Below are 22,034 nucleotides of genomic sequence, written 5' to 3' on the forward strand. Positions count from 1 at the left end.
CCCCTGGAACACACTGACCCCTCCTTCCTCCACCCCTGGAACACATTGACCCCTCCTCCACCCCTGGAACACACTGACCCCTCCTCCACCCCTGGAACACACTGACCCCTCCTCCACCTATGGTCACTGATCATCAGGGCTTCCTGGTGAAAGCAACTTTTTGTTATTGTTGTTTAAAATAAATAATTCACATCAAAACCAGAATGTCTGGTGTCTAGATGATTTTAAAATAGTAAAGATGAAATCCAGGCAGTATATGTCACCTCCTCTCCAGCAGCTGTAGAACCCAGGTGAGGAGCCCGTGGTCCTTGGTCAGGCTGTAGGCTGCTTTGGTCACACGGCCAGCCTGGTGCAGGACTCTCACTATCAGAGTCTGGTGGAGAACATCAAACACAGGAGGAAAGACAAACCGTCATAAAGATTAACATATGTTAACATTATACTTTATAGAAATACTGTGTATTTCTTTTCTTTTTTTTAAGTGGGTAAATCAGTATATGTCCAAAACATAAAGTGTTTTGGACATATAACGTAAATGAAAAACTTTAGTATTACTTTAGTGCCTCTGTACAAGCTTCGTTCTTTTCACTCTGTCATTTAGATTAGTATTGTGGAGTAACTGCAATGTTGTTGATCCATCCTCAGTTTTCTCCTATCACAGCCATCGAAATCCGTAACTGTTTTAAAGTCACCATTGGCCTCATGTTGAAATCCCTGAGCGGTTTCCTTCCTCTCCGGCAACTGAGTTAGGAAGGACGCCTGTATCTTTGTAGTGACTGGGTGTATTGATACACCATCCAAGGTGTAATTAATAACTTCACCATGCTCAAAGGAATATTCAGTGTCTGCTTTTTATATTTACCCATCTACCAACAGGTGCCCTTCTTTACGAGGCGTTGGAAACCCTCCCTGGTTTTTGTGGTTGAATCTATATTTGAAATTCACTGCTCGACTGAGGGACCTTACAGATAATTGTATGTGTGGAGTACAGAGATGAGATAGTCATTAAAAAAAATCACGTTAAACACTATTATTGCACACAGAGTGAGTCCGTGCAACTTACTATGTGACTTGTTAAGCAAATTTCTACTCCTGAACTTTTGGCTTGAATACCTATTGACTCAAGACATTTCGGCTTTTCATAAAAACGAAGAATAGCATAATTCCACGTTGATATTATGTGGTAGTATGTAGCTCAGTAACAACAAATCTACATGGAATCCATTTTAAATTCAGGCTGTAACGCAACAAAATGTGGGAAAAGTCAAGGGGTGTGAAAACTTTCTGAGGGCACTGTGAAATCAAATCAAATGTTATTTGCCTTACAGTGAAATGCTTACTTACAAGCCCTTAACCAACAATGCAGTTGGCAAGGTTGGTTTAGAGCCAATAAAAAAAAATGTCAGCCATCCCTTCCGGCGCCATCTCTCATTGTGTCTGTGGTGGTTATTACTGCATGGTCGGAACTAGAAGCACAAGCATTTCGCTACACTCGCATTAACATCTGCTAACCCATGTGTATGTGACAAATAAAATTTGATTTGATTTGAACATGCATTGAACAGTCTATTTCGCTAACAGTGATGGAGTTATATTATTACCATAAATTATGACTATCCAATCGAAATCATCACATTAGGAATAGCAAGTCTATTTTACATTAAGTCTACAAAATGTGACGACGCGTGGGAATGCTTCATTTTAAAAAGGTTCATTTTAAAAAAGGTTGAAAATGTACTTCCCCAAACTAGACACTGACACGCTGCCTATGAATAGACTGGTCTTGTTGTCTGAGGGGAAAAGCCCATGTGGACATTTATTGTAACATTGTTCAAAGTAAAGAAACACGACGTTTCGTCCTCGACTGACGTGTTCTGTGTAAGATGATTAATCACCACAATGGAAATGTGCTTTCTGTCCTTCCGAGGACCGCGGGTGGACGCCCCTGAATCAGGTTACCCACACAATGCATGCTGGGAAAAAACCATTTCTCAAAATGTCCGGTAAATTAAAATGCTGCTGGTCAACGGTGTCTGCCGCTACATTTTTTCATAATGGAAACCCTGGCGCGTGTGTGTGTGTGGTTGTGCGTGCGGTTGTGCGTACGTGTGTGTGGTTGTGTGTGCGGTTGTGTGTGTGGGTGTGTGTGTGGGTGTGTGTGTGTGTGGTTGTGCGTGTGTGGTTGTGCGTGTGGGTGTGCGTGTGGTCGTGCGTGTGGGTGTGTGTGTGTGTGTGTGTGTGTGTGTGTGTGTGTGGTCGTGCGTGTGGGTGTGTGTGTGGGTGTGTGTGTGTGTGTGTGTGGGTGTACGTGTGGTTGTGCGTGTGGTCGTGCGTGTGGGTGTGTGTGTGTGTGGTTGTGTGTGTGGGTGTGTGTGTGGTTGTGTGTGTGGGTGTGTGTGTGGTTGTGTGTGTGGGTGTGCGTGTTGGTTGTGTGTGTGGTTGTGCGTGTGGGTGGTTGTGTGTGTGTGTGGTTGAGTGTTTGGTTGTGTGTGTGTGGTTGTGTGTGTGGTTGAGTGTGTGGTTGTGTGCGTGTGGGTGTGTGTGTGGGTGTGCGTGTGGGTGTGTTTGTACCCGAGTGTGTTGGTCACAGAGTGGGCTGCAGCAGAATCCTAGCAGTGTCTGGAAGATCCCCTGTCGGTCCAACAGCTCATAACAATGTCTGTCTGTCAGGCCCTCCGCTAGGACCGACAGAATCCACTCCCTCTCCACCTTGTGCTGAGAGACAACATCATATCACGGACGAGTCACTGATAACATCCACTGGGCTAAACACACAGCATCCACATTTAATAACGGGACAAAACACACATCCAAATGGACAGAATAGTTTCTCAGCCAACTATTTCATTCAACACTATACTACTGTAATAGTATACTACTGTAATACCAACACTATACTACTGTAATACTATACTACTGTAATACCAACACTATACTACTGTAATACTATACTACTGTAATACCAACACTATACTACTGTAATATTATACTACTGTAATACCAACACTATACTACTGTAATACTACACTATACTATTGTAATACTATACTACTGTAATACCAACACTATACTACTGTAATACTATACTACTGTAATAGTATACTACTGTAATACCAACACAATACTACTGTAACACTATACTACTGTAATAATATACTACTGTAATACCAACACAATACTACTGTAACACTATACTACGGTAATACCATACTACTGTAATACCAACACTATACTACTGTAATACTACACTACTGTAATACCAACACAATACTACTGTAACACTATACTACGGTAATATCATACTACTGTAATACCAACACTATACTACTGTAATACTATACTACTGTAATACCAACACAATACTACTGTAATACTATACTACTGTAACACTATACTACGGTAATACCATACTACTGTAATACCAACACTATACTACTGTAATACTATACTACTGTAATACCAACACTATACTACTGTAATACTATACTACTGTAATACCATACTACTGTAATACCATACTACTGTAATACCAACACTATACTACTGTAATACTATACTACTGTAATACTATACTACTGTAATACCAACACTATACTACTGTAATACTATACTACTGTAATACTATACTACTGTAATACCAACACTATACTACTGTAATAATATACTACGGTAATACCATACTACTGTAATACCAACACTATACTACTGTAATACCATACTACTGTAATACCATACTACTGTAATACTATACTACTGTAATACTATACTACTGTGATACTATACTACTGTGATACTATACTACTGTGATACCATACTACTGTGATACCATACTACTGTAATACCATACCACTGTAATACTATACTAATGTAATACTACTGTAATACTGCTGTAATACTATACTAATGTAATACTACTGCAATACTATACTACTGTAGCACCATGCTACTGTAATACTATACTACTGTAATACCATACTACTGTAACACCATACTACTGTAATACTATACTACTGTCACACTATACTACTACACTACTATACTACCGTAAAACTATACCACTGTACTACTGTACTACTATACTACTGTAATACTGTACCTCCATGTCACAGCTGTAGAACAGTTTGAAGAACTCTGGAATCCTTCTGAAGTCCAGACACTGATGGGAGAGCAGGAACCAGTTCACCACCACGTACATGTGGTCCTCTGGTTTCAGCATCTGCTGGGCCACCTTCGTGACGTACGTGGTCAGTAAGAAGGGGATCCTGAGGTTCTGCTGTCTGATCCCATTCTTTACCATGTTCAACAGGTACAACAGCTGGGGAGACACACGAGAGAGAGAGACCTGGTTAATACAGAACATTACCACTCGTGTAACAAGGCAATGTCTGGTGTGTCTGAAATGACAGTCTTTTCCCCCTATATATACACTGAGTGGACAAAACATTAGGAACACCTGCTCTTTCCATGATATAGACTGGACCAGGTGAATTCTATGATCCCTTATTGATGTCACTTGTTAAATCCACTTCAATTCAGTGTAGATGAAAGGGAGGAGACGGGTTAAAGAAGGATTTTTAAGCCTTGAGACATGGATTGTGTATGTGTGCCATTCAGAGGGCGGAATGGGCAAGACAAAATATTTAAGTGCCTTTTGAACGGGGTATGGTGGTAGGTGCCTGGCGCACCGGTTTGTGTTAAGAAATGCAACACTGCTGGGTTTTTCACACTCAACAGTTTCCCCGTGTGGGTCAAGAATGGTCCACCACCCAAAGGACATCCAGCCAACTTGACACAACTGTGGGGAAGCATTGGAGTCAACAAGGACCAGCGTCCCTGTGGAACGCTTTCAACACCTTGTAGAGTCCATGACCCCGACGAATCGAGGCTGTTCTGAGGGGAAAAGGGGGGTGGTGCAACTCAATGTTAGGAAGGCGTTCCTAATGTTCTGTACACTCAGTGTATCTCACCATCTCTCTCACATGAGATGAACTACAAATAATGAGAGACCTGTGTGTGTGTGTGTGTGTGTGTGTGTGAGTGTGTGTGTGTGTGTGTACCTGTCTCCTCTCTCTGAAGCGAGCAGCCTCCAGATGGTGGAGGTACGAAGCCAGGACCTGGTAGGCCGCTGCCCTCAGCTTGGGGTCATAACTACTCAGGGACACCATCGTCACACCAAGGCCGTGACTCGACACAAACTTCAGACAGTCTATCACAGACTCTGTCACAGGGAAGGACAACGGTTTGGTTGAGCAAGAAGGCTGTGCAGTAACAACAGGTTCAACGTCACAGCGTGTATTTAGATGTCACACAATCAGGGATTTATAGAGTCATAAAAAAAAAAAAAAGTGGTTTCACAAACATTGGCGCTAAATAAGCGAGGAACGCCTTTTTTAAGTCTGGCCTACTGGCACGGCGATGTTCTTTCGTTATATTTTTTTATGTATTTTTAACCTATGTGTAAAATTCTTGTTTTCATGTCTCACTATCTTTTTGACGGTGTCAAATTTTTCAGTAAAGTGTGTTGTTTAAACCGCTTTGCTGTTCAGGTGTTTGTTAATTGGTCGTCGTCGTCACCTGGCTGAAGCATGGCGCTGAACAGAGGCAGGAGGAAACACGGGTCGTACACACTCCCAAGATCCTTCACTTCCTCATCTTTGAAAATCAGCTCTTTACCCTCCTGTTGAAGAAAGACGAGTGTGGTGTCATATCACACAGCCATCTTATTTTTTGCACCACATGAACAGGACCAAGAGTTTTCCCCCGGGAATATATAAAACAGGAAACAATCTGGGGACTAGTTAGTCTAGTTATAGTCTAATTAAAAAGGTCCAGAGTCCCTTCTTTGTCAGGTCACATGTTCAGGAAATACTCCAGTATCTAAACATAATGTGTGTGTGTGTGTGTGTGTGTGTGTGTGTGTGTGTGTGTGGGTTACCTGTAGGATGATCCTGCGTTGCAGGGGGAAGTGAGTAATGGTGTTGATCATGGTGTCAGGGCTGAGCAGAGCCAAGAGGTCCTCAGAGCTGGGTTGCTGCCACAAGGAAGCGCCCAGGCTTCTTCGGGCCTTATGGTGCTCCACCGCCGCTGGGCCCCAAAGCATGCACCTGCAGGTCACACACACACACACACACACACACACACACACACACACACACACACACACACACACACACACACACACACACACCAATATCAGTGTAATAGCACGGACACGCGCCAACACACACAACTTATTGAGATGAAAGATAATAAAATGTATTAACTTACTGAAAGTCTACCAGACTGATGCCGTTTCGTTCATACTCCTGCAGCAGCAGAAACAGCTTCTGATCTGCACAGAAACGACACGTCAGCCAAATGTAGAATAGGAGACGTTTAAAAGCACGCAGAAGGCACAGCTCGGTTACCTGTAGTACTGAGAGTAGCTCCGTACCCTCCCAGTAGAACTACGAAGTGGCTGCTGTTACAGACAGCAGGACTTCTCTTCACTAGGCTGAGCAGGAGAGAGACCAGGGCCTCTGGAAGAGATAGCAGACAGAGAACTGGGTGTTAACGTCTGGGTGTTTAGTGTGTTACATAGTGTTTAGTGTGTTACATAGTGTTTAGTGCGTTACACAGTGTTTAGTGCGTTACACAGTGTGTTACATAGTGTTTAGTGTGTTACATAGTGTTTAGTGAGTTACATAGTGTTTAGTGCGTTACATAGTGTTTAGTGTGTTACACAGTGCGTTACATACAGTGTTTAGTGTGTTACATAGTGTTTAGTGTGTTACATAGTGTTTAGTGCGTTACACAGTGTTTAGTGCGTTACATAGTGTTTAGTGCGTTACATAGTGTTTAGTGCGTTACATAGTGTTTAGTGCGTTACATAGTGTTTAGTGAGTTACATAGTGTTTAGTGCGTTACATAGTGTTTAGTGTGTTACACAGTGCGTTACATACAGTGTTTAGTGTGTTACATAGTGTTTAGTGTGTTACATAGTGTTTAGTGTGTTACATAGTGTTTAGTGCGTTACACAGTGTTTAGTGCGTTACATAGTGTTTAGTGCGTTACATAGTGTTTAGTGCGTTACATAGTGTTTAGTGCGTTACATAGTGTTTAGTGAGTTACATAGTGTTTAGTGCGTTACATAGTGTTTAGTGTGTTACACAGTGCGTTACATACAGTGTTTAGTGTGTTACATAGTGTTTAGTGTGTTACATAGTGTTTAGTGTGTTACATAGTGTTTAGTGCGTTACACAGTGTTTAGTGCGTTACATAGTGTTTAGTGCGTTACATAGTGTTTAGTGCGTTACATAGTGTTTAGTGCGTTACATAGTGTTTAGTGCGTTACATAGTGTTTAGTGTGTTACATAGTGTTTAGTGTGTTACATAGTGTTTAGTGCGTTACATAGTGTTTAGTGCGTTACATAGTGTTTAGTGCGTTACATAGTGTTTAGTGTGTTACATAGTGTTTAGTGTGTTACATAGTGTTTAGTGTGTTACATAGTGTTTAGTGTGTTACATAGTGTTTAGTGTGTTACACAGTGTTTAGTGCGTTACATAGTGTTTAGTGTGTTACATAGTGTGTTACATAGTGTTTAGTGCGTTACACAGTGTTTAGTGTGTTACACAGTGTTTAGTGTGTTACATAGTGTGTTACATAGTGTTTAGTGTGTTACAGTGTTTAGTGTGTTACATAGTGTTTAGCGCGTTACATACAGTGTGTTACATAGTGTTTAGTGCGTTACATACAGTGTGTTACATAGTGTGTTACATAGTGTTTAGTGTGTTACATAGTGTTTAGTGCGTTACATAGTGTTTAGTGTGTTACATAGTGTTTAGTGCATTACATAGTGTTTAGTGTGTTACATAGTGTTTAGTGTGTTACATAGTGTTTAGTGTGTTACATAGTGTTTAGTGCGTTACATAGTGTTTAGTGCGTTACATAGTGTTTAGTGCGTTACATAGCGTTTAGTGCGTTACATAGTGTTTAGTGCGTTACACAGTGTGTTACATAGTGTTTAGTGTGTTACATAGTGTTTAGTGCGTTACACAGTGTGTTACATAGTGTTTAGTGCGTTACACAGTGTGTTACATAGTGTTTAGTGCATTACACAGTGTGTTACATAGTGTTTAGTGCGTTACATAGTGTTTAGTGCGTTACACAGTGTGTTACATAGTGTTTAGTGCGTTACATAGTGTTTAGTGCGTTACACAGTGTGTTACATAGTGTTTAGTGCGTTACATAGTGTTTAGTGCGTTACATAGTGTTTAGTGTGTTACATAGTGTTTAGTGTGTTACATAGTGTTTAGTGCGTTACATAGTGTTTAGTGCGTTACATAGTGTTTAGTGCGTTACATAGTGTTTAGTGCGTTACATAGTGTTTAGTGCGTTACATAGTGTTTAGTGCGTTACACAGTGTGTTACATAGTGTTTAGTGCGTTACACAGTGTTTAGTGCGTTACACAGTGTGTTACATAGTGTTTAGTGCGTTACATAGTGTTTAGTGCGTTACATAGTGTTTAGTGCGTTACATAGTGTTTAGTGCGTTACATAGTGTTTAGTGCGTTACATAGTGTTTAGTGCGTTACATAGTGTTTAGTGCGTTACATAGTGTTTAGTGCGTTACATAGTGTTTAGTGCGTTACATAGTGTTTAGTGCGTTACATAGTGTTTAGTGCGTTACATAGTGTTTAGTGCGTTACATAGTGTTTAGTGCGTTACAGTGTTTAGTGCGTTACAGTGTTTAGTGTGTTACACAGTGTGTTACATAGTGTTTAGTGCGTTACATAGTGTTTAGTGCGTTACATAGTGTTTAGTGTGTTACATAGTGTTTAGTGTGTTACATAGTGTTTAGTGTGTTTAGTGCGTTACATAGTGTTTAGTGCGTTACATAGTGTTTAGTGCGTTACATACAGTGTTACATAGTGTTTAGTGCGTTACATAGTGTTTAGTGCGTTACATAGTGTTTAGTGTGTTACATAGTGTTTAGTGTGTTACATAGTGTTTAGTGCGTTACATAGTGTTTAGTGCGTTACATAGTGTTTAGTGCGTTACATAGTGTTTAGTGTGTTACATAGTGTTTAGTGTGTTACATAGTGTTTAGTGCGTTACATAGTGTTTAGTGCGTTACACAGTGTGTTACATAGTGTTTAGTGCGTTACATAGTGTTTAGTGCGTTACATAGTGTTTAGTGTGTTACATAGTGTTTAGTGCGTTACATAGTGTTTAGTGCGTTACACAGTGTGTTACATAGTGTTTAGTGCGTTACATAGTGTTTAGTGCGTTACATAGTGTTTAGTGCGTTACATAGTGTTTAGTGTGTTACATAGTGTTTAGTGCGTTACATAGTGTTTAGTGTGTTACACAGTGTGTTACATAGTGTTTAGTGCGTTACATAGTGTTTAGTGCGTTACATAGTGTTTAGTGTGTTACATAGTGTTTAGTGTGTTACATAGTGTTTAGTGCGTTACATAGTGTTACATAGTGTTTAGTGCGTTACATAGTGTTACATAGTGTTACATAGTGTTTAGTGCGTTACATAGTGTTACATAGTGTTACATAGTGTTTAGTGCGTTACATAGTGTTACATAGTGTTTAGTGCGTTACATACAGTGTTACATAGTGTTACATAGTGTTTAGTGCGTTACATAGTGTTTAGTGTGTTACATAGTGTTTAGTGTGTTACATAGTGTTTAGTGCGTTACATAGTGTTTAGTGTGTTACATAGTGTTTAGTGCGTTACATAGTGTTACATAGTGTTTAGTGCGTTACATAGTGTTACATAGTGTTTAGTGCGTTACATAGTGTTACATAGTGTTTAGTGCGTTACATAGTGTTACATAGTGTTTAGTGTGTTACATAGTGTTTAGTGCGTTACACAGTGTTACATAGTGTTTAGTGCGTTACATAGTGTTTAGTGCGTTACATGGTGTTACATAGTGTTTAGTGCGTTACATAGTGTTACATAGTGTTTAGTGCGTTACATAGTGTTACATAGTGTTACATAGTGTTTAGTGCGTTACATACAGTGTTACATAGTGTTTAGTGCGTTACATACAGTGTTACATAGTGTGTTACATAGTGTTTAGTGCGTTACATAGTGTTTAGTGCGTTACATAGTGTTTAGTGCGTTACATAGTGTTTAGTGCGTTACATAGTGTTTAGTGCGTTACATAGTGTTTAGTGCGTTACATAGTGTTTAGTGCGTTACATAGTGTTTAGTGCGTTACATAGTGTTTAGTGCGTTACATAGTGTTTAGTGCGTTACATAGTGTTTAGTGCGTTACATAGTATTTAGTGCGTTACATAGTGTTTAGTGCGTTACATAGTGTTTAGTGCGTTACATAGTGTTTAGTGCGTTACACAGTGTGTTACATAGTGTTTAGTGCGTTACATAGTGTTTAGTGCGTTACATAGTGTTTAGTGCGTTACATAGTGCTTAGTGCGTTACATAGTGTTTAGTGTGTTACATAGTGTTTAGTGTGTTACATAGTGTTTAGTGCGTTACACAGTGTGTTACATAGTGTTTAGTGTGTTACATAGTGTTTAGTGCGTTACATAGTGTTTAGTGCGTTACATAGTGTTTAGTGCGTTACATAGTGCTTAGTGCGTTACATAGTGTTTAGTGCGTTACATAGTGTTTAGTGCGTTACATAGTGTTTAGTGCGTTACATAGTGTTTAGTGTGTTACACAGTGTGTTACATAGTGTTTAGTGCGTTACATAGTGTTTAGTGCGTTACATAGTGTTTAGTGTGTTACATAGTGTTTAGTGTGTTACATAGTGTTTAGTGTGTTACATAGTGTTTAGTGCGTTACACAGTGTTTAGTGCGTTACATAGTGTTTAGTGTGTTACATAGTGTTTAGTGTGTTACATAGTGTTTAGTGCGTTACATAGTGTTTAGTGTGTTACATAGTGTGTTACATAGTGTTTAGTGCGTTACACAGTGTGTTACATAGTGTTTAGTGCGTTACATAGTGTTTAGTGCGTTACACAGTGTTACATAGTGTTTAGTGCGTTACATACAGTGTTACATAGTGTTTAGTGCGTTACACAGTGTGTTACATAGTGTTTAGTGTGTTACATAGTGTTTAGTGCATTACACAGTGTGTTACATAGTGTTTAGTGCGTTACATAGTGTTTAGTGTGTTACACAGTGTGTTACATAGTGTTTAGTGCGTTACATAGTGTTTAGTGTGTTACATAGTGTTTAGTGTGTTACATAGTGTTTAGTGCGTTACATAGTGTTTAGTGCGTTACATACAGTGTTACATAGTGTGTTACATAGTGTTTAGTGCGTTACATAGTGTTTAGTGCGTTACATAGTGTTTAGTGCGTTACATAGTGTTTAGTGCATTACATAGTGTTTAGTGCGTTACATAGTGTTTAGTGCGTTACATAGTGTTTAGTGCGTTACATAGTGTTTAGTGCGTTACATAGTGTTTAGTGCGTTACATAGTGTTTAGTGCGTTACATAGTGTTTAGTGCGTTACATAGTGTTTAGTGCGTTACATAGTGTTTAGTGCATTACATAGTGTTTAGTGCGTTACATAGTGTTTAGTGCGTTACATAGTGTTTAGTGTGTTACATAGTGTTTAGTGTGTTTAGTGCGTTACATAGTGTTTAGTGCGTTACATAGTGTTTAGTGCGTTACATAGTGTTTAGTGCGTTACATAGTGTTTAGTGCGTTACATAGTGTTTAGTGCGTTACATAGTGTTTAGTGTGTTTAGTGCGTTACATAGTGTTTAGTGCGTTACATAGTGTTTAGTGCGTTACATAGTGTTTAGTGCGTTACATAGTGTTTAGTGCGTTACATAGTGTTTAGTGCGTTACATAGTGTTTAGTGCGTTACATAGTGTTTAGTGTGTTACATACAGCGTTACATAGTGTTTAGTGCGTTACATAGTGTTTAGTGCGTTACATAGTGTTTAGTGCGTTACATAGTGTTTAGTGCGTTACATACAGTGTTACATAGTGTGTTACATAGTGTTTAGTGCGTTACATAGTGTTTAGTGCGTTACATAGTGTTTAGTGCGTTACATAGTGTTTAGTGCGTTACACAGTGTTTAGTGCGTTACACAGTGTTTAGTGCGTTACACAGTGTTTAGTGCGTTACACAGTGTGTTACATAGTGTTTAGTGCGTTACATAGTGTTTAGTGCGTTACATAGTGTTTAGTGTGTTACATAGTGTTTAGTGTGTTACATAGTGTTTAGTGCGTTACACAGTGTTTAGTGCGTTACATAGTGTTTAGTGTGTTACATAGTGTTTAGTGTGTTACATAGTGTTTAGTGCGTTACATAGTGTTTAGTGTGTTACATAGTGTGTTACATAGTGTTTAGTGCGTTACACAGTGTGTTACATAGTGTTTAGTGCGTTACATAGTGTTTAGTGCGTTACACAGTGTTACATAGTGTTTAGTGCGTTACATACAGTGTTACATAGTGTTTAGTGCGTTACACAGTGTTACATAGTGTTTAGTGCGTTACATAGTGTTTAGTGTGTTACACAGTGTGTTACATAGTGTTTAGTGCGTTACATAGTGTTTAGTGTGTTACATAGTGTTTAGTGTGTTACATAGTGTTTAGTGCGTTACATAGTGTTTAGTGCGTTACATACAGTGTTACATAGTGTGTTACATAGTGTTTAGTGCGTTACATAGTGTTTAGTGCGTTACATAGTGTTTAGTGCGTTACATAGTGTTTAGTGCATTACATAGTGTTTAGTGCGTTACATAGTGTTTAGTGCGTTACATAGTGTTTAGTGTGTTACATAGTGTTTAGTGCATTACATAGTGTTTAGTGCATTACATAGTGTTTAGTGCGTTACATAGTGTTTAGTGCGTTACATAGTGTTTAGTGCGTTACATAGTGTTTAGTGCGTTACATAGTGTTTAGTGCGTTACATAGCGTTTAGTGCGTTACATACAGTGTGTTACATAGTGTTTAGTGCATTACATAGTGTTTAGTGCGTTACATAGTGTTTAGTGCGTTACATAGTGTTTAGTGCGTTACATAGTGTTTAGTGCATTACATAGTGTTTAGTGCATTACATAGTGTTTAGTGCGTTACATAGTGTTTAGTGCGTTACATAGTGTTTAGTGCGTTACATAGTGTTTAGTGCGTTACATAGTGTTTAGTGCGTTACATAGTGTTTAGTGCGTTACATAGTGTTTAGTGCGTTACATAGTGTTTAGTGCGTTACATAGTGTTTAGTGCGTTACATAGTGTTTAGTGCGTTACATAGTGTTTAGTGCGTTACATAGTGTTTAGTGCGTTACATAGTGTTTAGTGCGTTACATAGTGTTTAGTGCGTTACATAGTGTTTAGTGCGTTACATAGTGTTTAGTGCGTTACATAGTATTTAGTGCGTTACATAGTGTTTAGTGCGTTACATAGTGTTTAGTGCGTTACATAGTGTTTAGTGCGTTACATAGTGTTTAGTGCGTTACACAGTGTGTTACATAGTGTTTAGTGCGTTACATAGTGTTTAGTGCGTTACATAGTGTTTAGTGCGTTACATAGTGCTTAGTGCGTTACATAGTGTTTAGTGTGTTACATAGTGTTTAGTGTGTTACATAGTGTTTAGTGCGTTACACAGTGTGTTACATAGTGTTTAGTGTGTTACATAGTGTTTAGTGCGTTACATAGTGTTTAGTGCGTTACATAGTGTTTAGTGCGTTACATAGTGCTTAGTGCGTTACATAGTGTTTAGTGCGTTACATAGTGTTTAGTGCGTTACATAGTGTTTAGTGCGTTACATAGTGTTTAGTGTGTTACACAGTGTGTTACATAGTGTTTAGTGCGTTACATAGTGTTTAGTGCGTTACATAGTGTTTAGTGTGTTACATAGTGTTTAGTGTGTTACATAGTGTTTAGTGTGTTACATAGTGTTTAGTGCGTTACACAGTGTTTAGTGCGTTACATAGTGTTTAGTGTGTTACATAGTGTTTAGTGTGTTACATAGTGTTTAGTGCGTTACATAGTGTTTAGTGTGTTACATAGTGTGTTACATAGTGTTTAGTGCGTTACACAGTGTGTTACATAGTGTTTAGTGCGTTACATAGTGTTTAGTGCGTTACACAGTGTTACATAGTGTTTAGTGCGTTACATACAGTGTTACATAGTGTTTAGTGCGTTACACAGTGTGTTACATAGTGTTTAGTGTGTTACATAGTGTTTAGTGCATTACACAGTGTGTTACATAGTGTTTAGTGCGTTACATAGTGTTTAGTGTGTTACACAGTGTGTTACATAGTGTTTAGTGCGTTACATAGTGTTTAGTGTGTTACATAGTGTTTAGTGTGTTACATAGTGTTTAGTGCGTTACATAGTGTTTAGTGCGTTACATACAGTGTTACATAGTGTGTTACATAGTGTTTAGTGCGTTACATAGTGTTTAGTGCGTTACATAGTGTTTAGTGCGTTACATAGTGTTTAGTGCATTACATAGTGTTTAGTGCGTTACATAGTGTTTAGTGCGTTACATAGTGTTTAGTGCGTTACATAGTGTTTAGTGTGTTACATAGTGTTTAGTGCGTTACATAGTGTTTAGTGCGTTACATAGTGTTTAGTGCGTTACATAGTGTTTAGTGCGTTACATAGTGTTTAGTGCATTACATAGTGTTTAGTGCGTTACATAGTGTTTAGTGCGTTACATAGTGTTTAGTGTGTTACATAGTGTTTAGTGTGTTTAGTGCGTTACATAGTGTTTAGTGCGTTACATAGTGTTTAGTGCGTTACATAGTGTTTAGTGCGTTACATAGTGTTTAGTGCGTTACATAGTGTTTAGTGCGTTACATAGTGTTTAGTGTGTTTAGTGCGTTACATAGTGTTTAGTGCGTTACATAGTGTTTAGTGCGTTACATAGTGTTTAGTGCGTTACATAGTGTTTAGTGCGTTACATAGTGTTTAGTGCGTTACATAGTGTTTAGTGCGTTACATAGTGTTTAGTGTGTTACATACAGCGTTACATAGTGTTTAGTGCGTTACATAGTGTTTAGTGCGTTACATAGTGTTTAGTGCGTTACATAGTGTTTAGTGCGTTACATACAGTGTTACATAGTGTGTTACATAGTGTTTAGTGCGTTACATAGTGTTTAGTGCGTTACATAGTGTTTAGTGCGTTACATAGTGTTTAGTGCGTTACACAGTGTTTAGTGCGTTACACAGTGTTTAGTGCGTTACACAGTGTTTAGTGCGTTACACAGTGTGTTACATAGTGTTTAGTGCGTTACATAGTGTTTAGTGCGTTACATAGTGTTTAGTGTGTTACATAGTGTTTAGTGTGTTACATAGTGTTTAGTGCGTTACACAGTGTTTAGTGCGTTACATAGTGTTTAGTGTGTTACATAGTGTTTAGTGTGTTACATAGTGTTTAGTGCGTTACATAGTGTTTAGTGTGTTACATAGTGTGTTACATAGTGTTTAGTGCGTTACACAGTGTGTTACATAGTGTTTAGTGCGTTACATAGTGTTTAGTGCGTTACACAGTGTTACATAGTGTTTAGTGCGTTACATACAGTGTTACATAGTGTTTAGTGCGTTACACAGTGTTACATAGTGTTTAGTGCGTTACATAGTGTTTAGTGTGTTACACAGTGTGTTACATAGTGTTTAGTGCGTTACATAGTGTTTAGTGTGTTACATAGTGTTTAGTGTGTTACATAGTGTTTAGTGCGTTACATAGTGTTTAGTGCGTTACATACAGTGTTACATAGTGTGTTACATAGTGTTTAGTGCGTTACATAGTGTTTAGTGCGTTACATAGTGTTTAGTGCGTTACATAGTGTTTAGTGCGTTACATAGTGTTTAGTGCATTACATAGTGTTTAGTGCGTTACATAGTGTTTAGTGTGTTACATAGTGTTTAGTGCATTACATAGTGTTTAGTGCATTACATAGTGTTTAGTGCGTTACATAGTGTTTAGTGCGTTACATAGTGTTTAGTGCGTTACATAGTGTTTAGTGCGTTACATAGTGTTTAGTGCGTTACATAGCGTTTAGTGCGTTACATACAGTGTGTTACATAGTGTTTAGTGCATTACATAGTGTTTAGTGCGTTACATAGTGTTTAGTGCGTTACATAGTGTTTAGTGCGTTACATAGTGTTTAGTGCATTACATAGTGTTTAGTGCATTACATAGTGTTTAGTGCGTTACATAGTGTTTAGTGCGTTACATAGTGTTTAGTGCGTTACATAGTGTTTAGTGCGTTACATAGTGTTTAGTGCGTTACATAGTGTTTAGTGCGTTACATAGTGTTTAGTGCGTTACATAGTGTTTAGTGCGTTACACAGTGTTTAGTGCGTTACATACAGTGTTACATAGTGTTTAGTGCGTTACATAGTGTTTAGTGCGTTACAGTGTTTAGTGCGTTACATAGTGTTTAGTGCGTTACACAGTGTTACATAGTGTTTAGTGCGTTACATATAGTGTGTTACATAGTGTTTAGTGCGTTACATAGTGTTTAGTGCATTACATACAGTGTTACATAGTGTTTAGTGCGTTACATAGTGTTTAGTGTGTTACATAGTGTTTAGTGCGTTACATAGTGTTTAGTGCGTTACATAGTGTTTAGTGTGTTACATAGTGTTTAGTGCGTTACATAGTGTTTAGTGTGTTACATAGTGTTTAGTGCGTTACATAGTGTTTAGTGCGTTACATAGTGTTTAGTGCGTTACATAGTGTTTAGTGCGTTACACAGTGTTTAGTGCGTTACACAGTGTTTAGTGCGTTACACAGTGTTTAGTGCGTTACACAGTGTGTTACATAGTGTTTAGTGCGTTACATAGTGTTTAGTGCGTTACATAGTGTTTAGTGCGTTACATAGTGTTTAGTGTGTTACATAGTGTTTAGTGTGTTACATAGTGTTTAGTGCGTTACATAGTGCTTAGTGTGTTTAGTGTGTTACATAGTGTTTAGTGTGTTACATAGTGTTTAGTGCGTTACACAGTGTTTAGTGTGTTACATAGTGTTTAGTGCGTTACATACAGTGTTACATAGTGTTTAGTGTGTTACATAGTGTTTAGTGCGTTACATAGTGTTTAGTGCGTTACATACAGTGTTACATAGTGTTTAGTGCGTTACATAGTGTTTAGTGCGTTACATAGTGTTTAGTGTGTTACATAGTGTTTAGTGCGTTACATAGTGTTTAGTGCGTTACATAGTGTTTAGTGTGTTACATAGTGTTTAGTGCGTTACATACAGTGTTACATAGTGTTTGGTGCGTTACATAGTGTTTAGTGTGTTACATACAGTGTTACATAGTGTTTAGTGCGTTACATACAGTGTTACATAGCGTTTAGTGCGTTACATACAGTGTGTTACATAGTGTTTAGTGCGTTACATAGTGTTTAGTGCGTTACATAGTGTTTAGTGCGTTACATAGTGTTTAGTGCGTTACATAGTGTTTAGTGCGTTACATAGTGTTTAGTGTGTTACATAGTGTTTAGTGCGTTACATAGTGTTTAGTGCGTTACATAGTGTTTAGTGCGTTACATAGTGTTTAGTGCGTTACATAGTGTTTAGTGCGTTACATAGTGTTTAGTGCGTTACAGTGTTTAGTGTGTTACATAGTGTTTAGTGTGTTTAGTGTGTTACATACAGTGTTACATAGTGTTTAGTGCGTTACATACAGTGTTACATAGTGTTTAGTGCGTTACATAGTGTTTAGTGCGTTACATAGTGTTTAGTGTGTTACATACAGTGTTACATAGTGTTTAGTGCGTTACATAGTGTTTAGTGCGTTACATACAGTGTTACATAGTGTTTAGTGTGTTACATAGTGTTTAGTGTGTTACATAGTGTTTAGTGTGTTACATAGTGTTTAGTGTGTTACATAGTGTTTAGTGCGTTACATAGTGTTTAGTGCGTTACACAGTGTGTTACATAGTGTTTAGTGTGTTACATAGTGTTTAGTGCGTTACATACAGTGTTACACAGTGTGTTACATAGTGTTTAGTGTGTTACATAGTGTTTAGTGCGTTACATAGTGTTTAGTGCGTTACATAGTGTTTAGTGCGTTACATAGTGTTTAGTGCGTTACATAGTGTTTAGTGCGTTACAAAGTGTTTAGTGCGTTACATAGTGTTTAGTGTGTTACATAGTGTTTAGTGCGTTACATAGTGTTTAGTGCGTTACATACAGTGTTACATAGTGTTTAGTGTGTTACACAGTGTGTTACATAGTGTTTAGTGTGTTACATAGTGTTTAGTGTGTTACATAGTGTTTAGTGTGTTACATAGTGTTTAGTGTGTTACATAGTGTTTAGTGTGTTACATAGTGTTTAGTGTGTTTAGTGCGTTACATAGTGTTTAGTGCGTTACATAGTGTTTAGTGTGTTTAGTGTGTTACATAGTGTTTAGTGTGTTACATAGTGTTTAGTGTGTTACATAGTGTTTAGTGCGTTACATAGTGTGTTACATAGTGTTTAGTGTGTTACATAGTGTTTAGTGTGTTACATAGTGTTTAGTGCGTTACATAGTGTTTAGTGTGTTACATAGTGTTTAGTGCGTTACATAGTGTTTAGTGCGTTACATAGTGTTTAGTGCGTTACATAGTGTTTAGTGTGTTACATAGTGTTTAGTGCGTTACATAGTGTTTAGTGCGTTACATAGTGTTTAGTGCGTTACATAGTGTTTAGTGCGTTACATAGTGTTTAGTGTGTTACATAGTGTTTAGTGTGTTACATAGTGTTTAGTGCGTTACACAGTGTGTTACATTGTGTTTAGTGCGTTACATAGTGTTTAGTGCGTTACATAGTGTTTAGTGTGTTTAGTGCGTTACATAGTGTGTTACATAGTGTTTAGTGCGTTACATAGTGTTTAGTGCGTTACATAGTGTGTTACATAGTGTTTAGTGCGTTACATAGTGTTTAGTGTGTTACACAGTGTGTTACATAGTGTTTAGTGCGTTACATAGTGTTTAGTGTGTTACATAGTGTTTAGTGCGTTATAGTGTTTAGTGCGTTACATAGTGTTTAGTGTGTTACATAGTGTTTAGTGCGTTACATAGTGTTTAGTGTGTTACATAGTGTTTAGTGCGTTACATAGTGTTTAGTGCGTTATAGTGTTTAGTGCGTTACATAGTGTTTAGTGCGTTACATAGTGTTTAGTGCGTTACATAGTGTTTAGTGTGTTTAGTGTGTTACATAGTGTTTAGTGTGTTACATAGTGTTTAGTGCGTTACACAGTGTTTAGTGCGTTACATAGTGTTTAGTGTGTTACATAGTGTTTAGTGTGTTACATAGTGTTTAGTGCGTTACATAGTGTTTAGTGCGTTATAGTGTTTAGTGCGTTACATAGTGTTTAGTGCGTTACATAGTGTTTAGTGCGTTACATAGTGTTTAGTGCGTTACATAGTGTTTAGTGTGTTACATAGTGTTTAGTGTGTTACATAGTGTTTAGTGTGTTACATAGTGTTTAGTGTGTTACATAGTGTTTAGTGCGTTACATAGTGTTTAGTGTGTTACATAGTGTTTAGTGTGTTACATAGTGTTTAGTGTGTTACATAGTGTTTAGTGTGTTACATAGTGTTTAGTGCGTTACACAGTGTGTTACATTGTGTTTAGTGTGTTACATAGTGTTTAGTGCGTTACATAGTGTTTAGTGCGTTACATAGTGTTTAGTGTGTTACATAGTGTTTAGTGTGTTACATAGTGTTTAGTGCGTTATAGTGTTTAGTGCGTTACATAGTGTTTAGTGTGTTACATAGTGTTTAGTGTGTTACATAGTGTTTAGTGTGTTACATAGTGTTTAGTGCGTTACATAGTGTTTAGTGCGTTACACAGTGTGTTACATTGTGTTTAGTGTGTTACATAGTGTTTAGTGCGTTACATAGTGTTTAGTGTGTTACATAGTGTTTAGTGTGTTACATAGTGTTTAGTGTGTTACATAGTGTTTAGTGTGTTACATAGTGTTTAGTGTGTTACATAGTGTTTAGTGCGTTACATAGTGTTTAGTGCGTTACATAGTGTTTAGTGTGTTACATAGTGTTTAGTGTGTTACATAGTGTTTAGTGCGTTACATAGTGTTTAGTGTGTTACATAGTGTTTAGTGTGTTACATAGTGTTTAGTGTGTTACATAGTGTTTAGTGCGTTACACAGTGTTTAGTGTGTTACATAGTGTTTAGTGCGTTACATAGTGTTTAGTGCGTTACATAGTGTTTAGTGCGTTACATAGTGTTTAGTGTGTTACATAGTGTTTAGTGCGTTACATAGTGTTTAGTGCGTTACATAGTGTTTAGTGCGTTACACAGTGTGTTACATAGTGTTTAGTGTGTTACATAGTGTTTAGTGTGTTACATAGTGTTTAGTGTGTTTAGTGCGTTACACAGTGCGTTACATAGTGTTTAGTGTGTTACATAGTGTTTAGTGTGTTACATAGTGTGTTACATAGTGTTTAGTGTGTTACATAGTGTTTAGTGTGTTACATAGTGTGTTACATAGTGTTTAGTGTGTTACATAGTGTGTTACATAGTGTTTAGTGCGTTACATAGTGTTTAGTGTGTTACATAGTGTGTTACATAGTGTTTAGTGCGTTACATAGTGTTTAGTGCGTTACACAGTGTTTAGTGTGTTACATAGTGTTTAGTGTGTTACATAGTGCTTAGTGCGTTACATAGTGTTTAGTGTGTTACATAGTGTTTAGTGTGTTACATAGTGTTTAGTGCGTTACATAGTGTTTAGTGTGTTACATAGTGTTTAGTGTGTTTAGTGCGTTACATACAGTGTTACATAGTGTTTAGTGCGTTACATACAGTGTTACATAGTGTTTAGTGCGTTACATAGTGTTTAGTGTGTTACATAGTGTTTAGTGCGTTACATAGTGTTTAGTGCGTTACATAGTGTTTAGTGTGTTACATAGTGTTTAGTGCGTTACATAGTGTTTAGTGTGTTACATAGTGTTTAGTGTGTTACATAGTGTTTAGTGTGTTACATAGTGTTTAGTGTGTTACATAGTGTTTAGTGTGTTTAGTGCGTTACACAGTGCGTTACATAGTGTTTAGTGTGTTACATAGTGTTTAGTGTGTTACATAGTGTGTTACATAGTGTTTAGTGTGTTACATAGTGTTTAGTGTGTTACATAGTGTGTTACATAGTGTTTAGTGTGTTACATAGTGTTTAGTGCGTTACATAGTGTTTAGTGTGTTACATAGTGTGTTACATAGTGTTTAGTGCGTTACATAGTGTTTAGTGCGTTACACAGTGTTTAGTGTGTTACACAGTGTTTAGTGTGTTACATAGTGCTTAGTGCGTTACATAGTGTTTAGTGTGTTACATAGTGTTTAGTGTGTTACATAGTGTTTAGTGCGTTACATAGTGTTTAGTGTGTTACACAGTGTTTAGTGCGTTACATAGTGTTTAGTGCGTTACATAGTGTTTAGTGTGTTACATAGTGTTTAGTGTGTTTAGTGCGTTACATACAGTGTTACATAGTGTTTAGTGCGTTACATACAGTGTTACATAGTGTTTAGTGCGTTACATAGTGTTTAGTGCGTTACATAGTGTTTAGTGCGTTACATAGTGTTTAGTGCGTTACATAGTGTTTAGTGCGTTACATACAGTGTTACATAGTGCTTAGTGCGTTACATAGTGTTTAGTGCGTTACATAGTGTTTAGTGCGTTACATAGTGTTTAGTGCGTTACATAGTGTTTAGTGCGTTACATAGTGTTTAGTGCGTTACATAGTGTTTAGTGCGTTACATAGTGTTTAGTGCATTACATAGTGTTTAGTGCGTTACATAGTGTTTAGTGCGTTACATAGTGTTTAGTGTGTTACATAGTGTTTAGTGCATTACATAGTGTTTAGTGCATTACATAGTGTTTAGTGCGTTACATAGTGTTTAGTGCGTTACATAGTGTTTAGTGCGTTACATAGTGTTTAGTGCGTTACATAGTGTTTAGTGCGTTACATAGCGTTTAGTGCGTTACATACAGTGTGTTACATAGTGTTTAGTGCATTACATAGTGTTTAGTGCGTTACATAGTGTTTAGTGCGTTACATAGTGTTTAGTGCGTTACATAGTGTTTAGTGCGTTACATAGTGTTTA

At 37.7% G+C, this 22,034-nt stretch overlaps 1 protein-coding gene across 1 annotated transcript in view; it reads right to left on the minus strand.

Annotated features, from left to right (window-relative positions):
• urb1 (URB1 ribosome biogenesis homolog) overlaps positions 1–22,034 on the minus strand; it is a 96,832-nt gene that overhangs the window by 35,536 nt on the left and 39,262 nt on the right. The window contains exons 27-34 of the mRNA XM_055894968.1: positions 6,408–6,518; positions 6,268–6,331; positions 5,936–6,104; positions 5,575–5,677; positions 5,058–5,218; positions 4,097–4,315; positions 2,572–2,715; positions 264–373 (exon numbers count right to left, since the gene is read on the minus strand). Of these exons, the coding sequence (XP_055750943.1) occupies positions 264–373; positions 2,572–2,715; positions 4,097–4,315; positions 5,058–5,218; positions 5,575–5,677; positions 5,936–6,104; positions 6,268–6,331; positions 6,408–6,518 (1,081 nt within the window). The remainder of the gene's footprint in view (positions 1–263; positions 374–2,571; positions 2,716–4,096; positions 4,316–5,057; positions 5,219–5,574; positions 5,678–5,935; positions 6,105–6,267; positions 6,332–6,407; positions 6,519–22,034) is intronic.

This window comes from Salvelinus fontinalis, chromosome 33 (assembly GCF_029448725.1).
Source record: "Salvelinus fontinalis isolate EN_2023a chromosome 33, ASM2944872v1, whole genome shotgun sequence".
Taxonomy (NCBI): Eukaryota; Metazoa; Chordata; class Actinopteri; order Salmoniformes; family Salmonidae; genus Salvelinus; species Salvelinus fontinalis.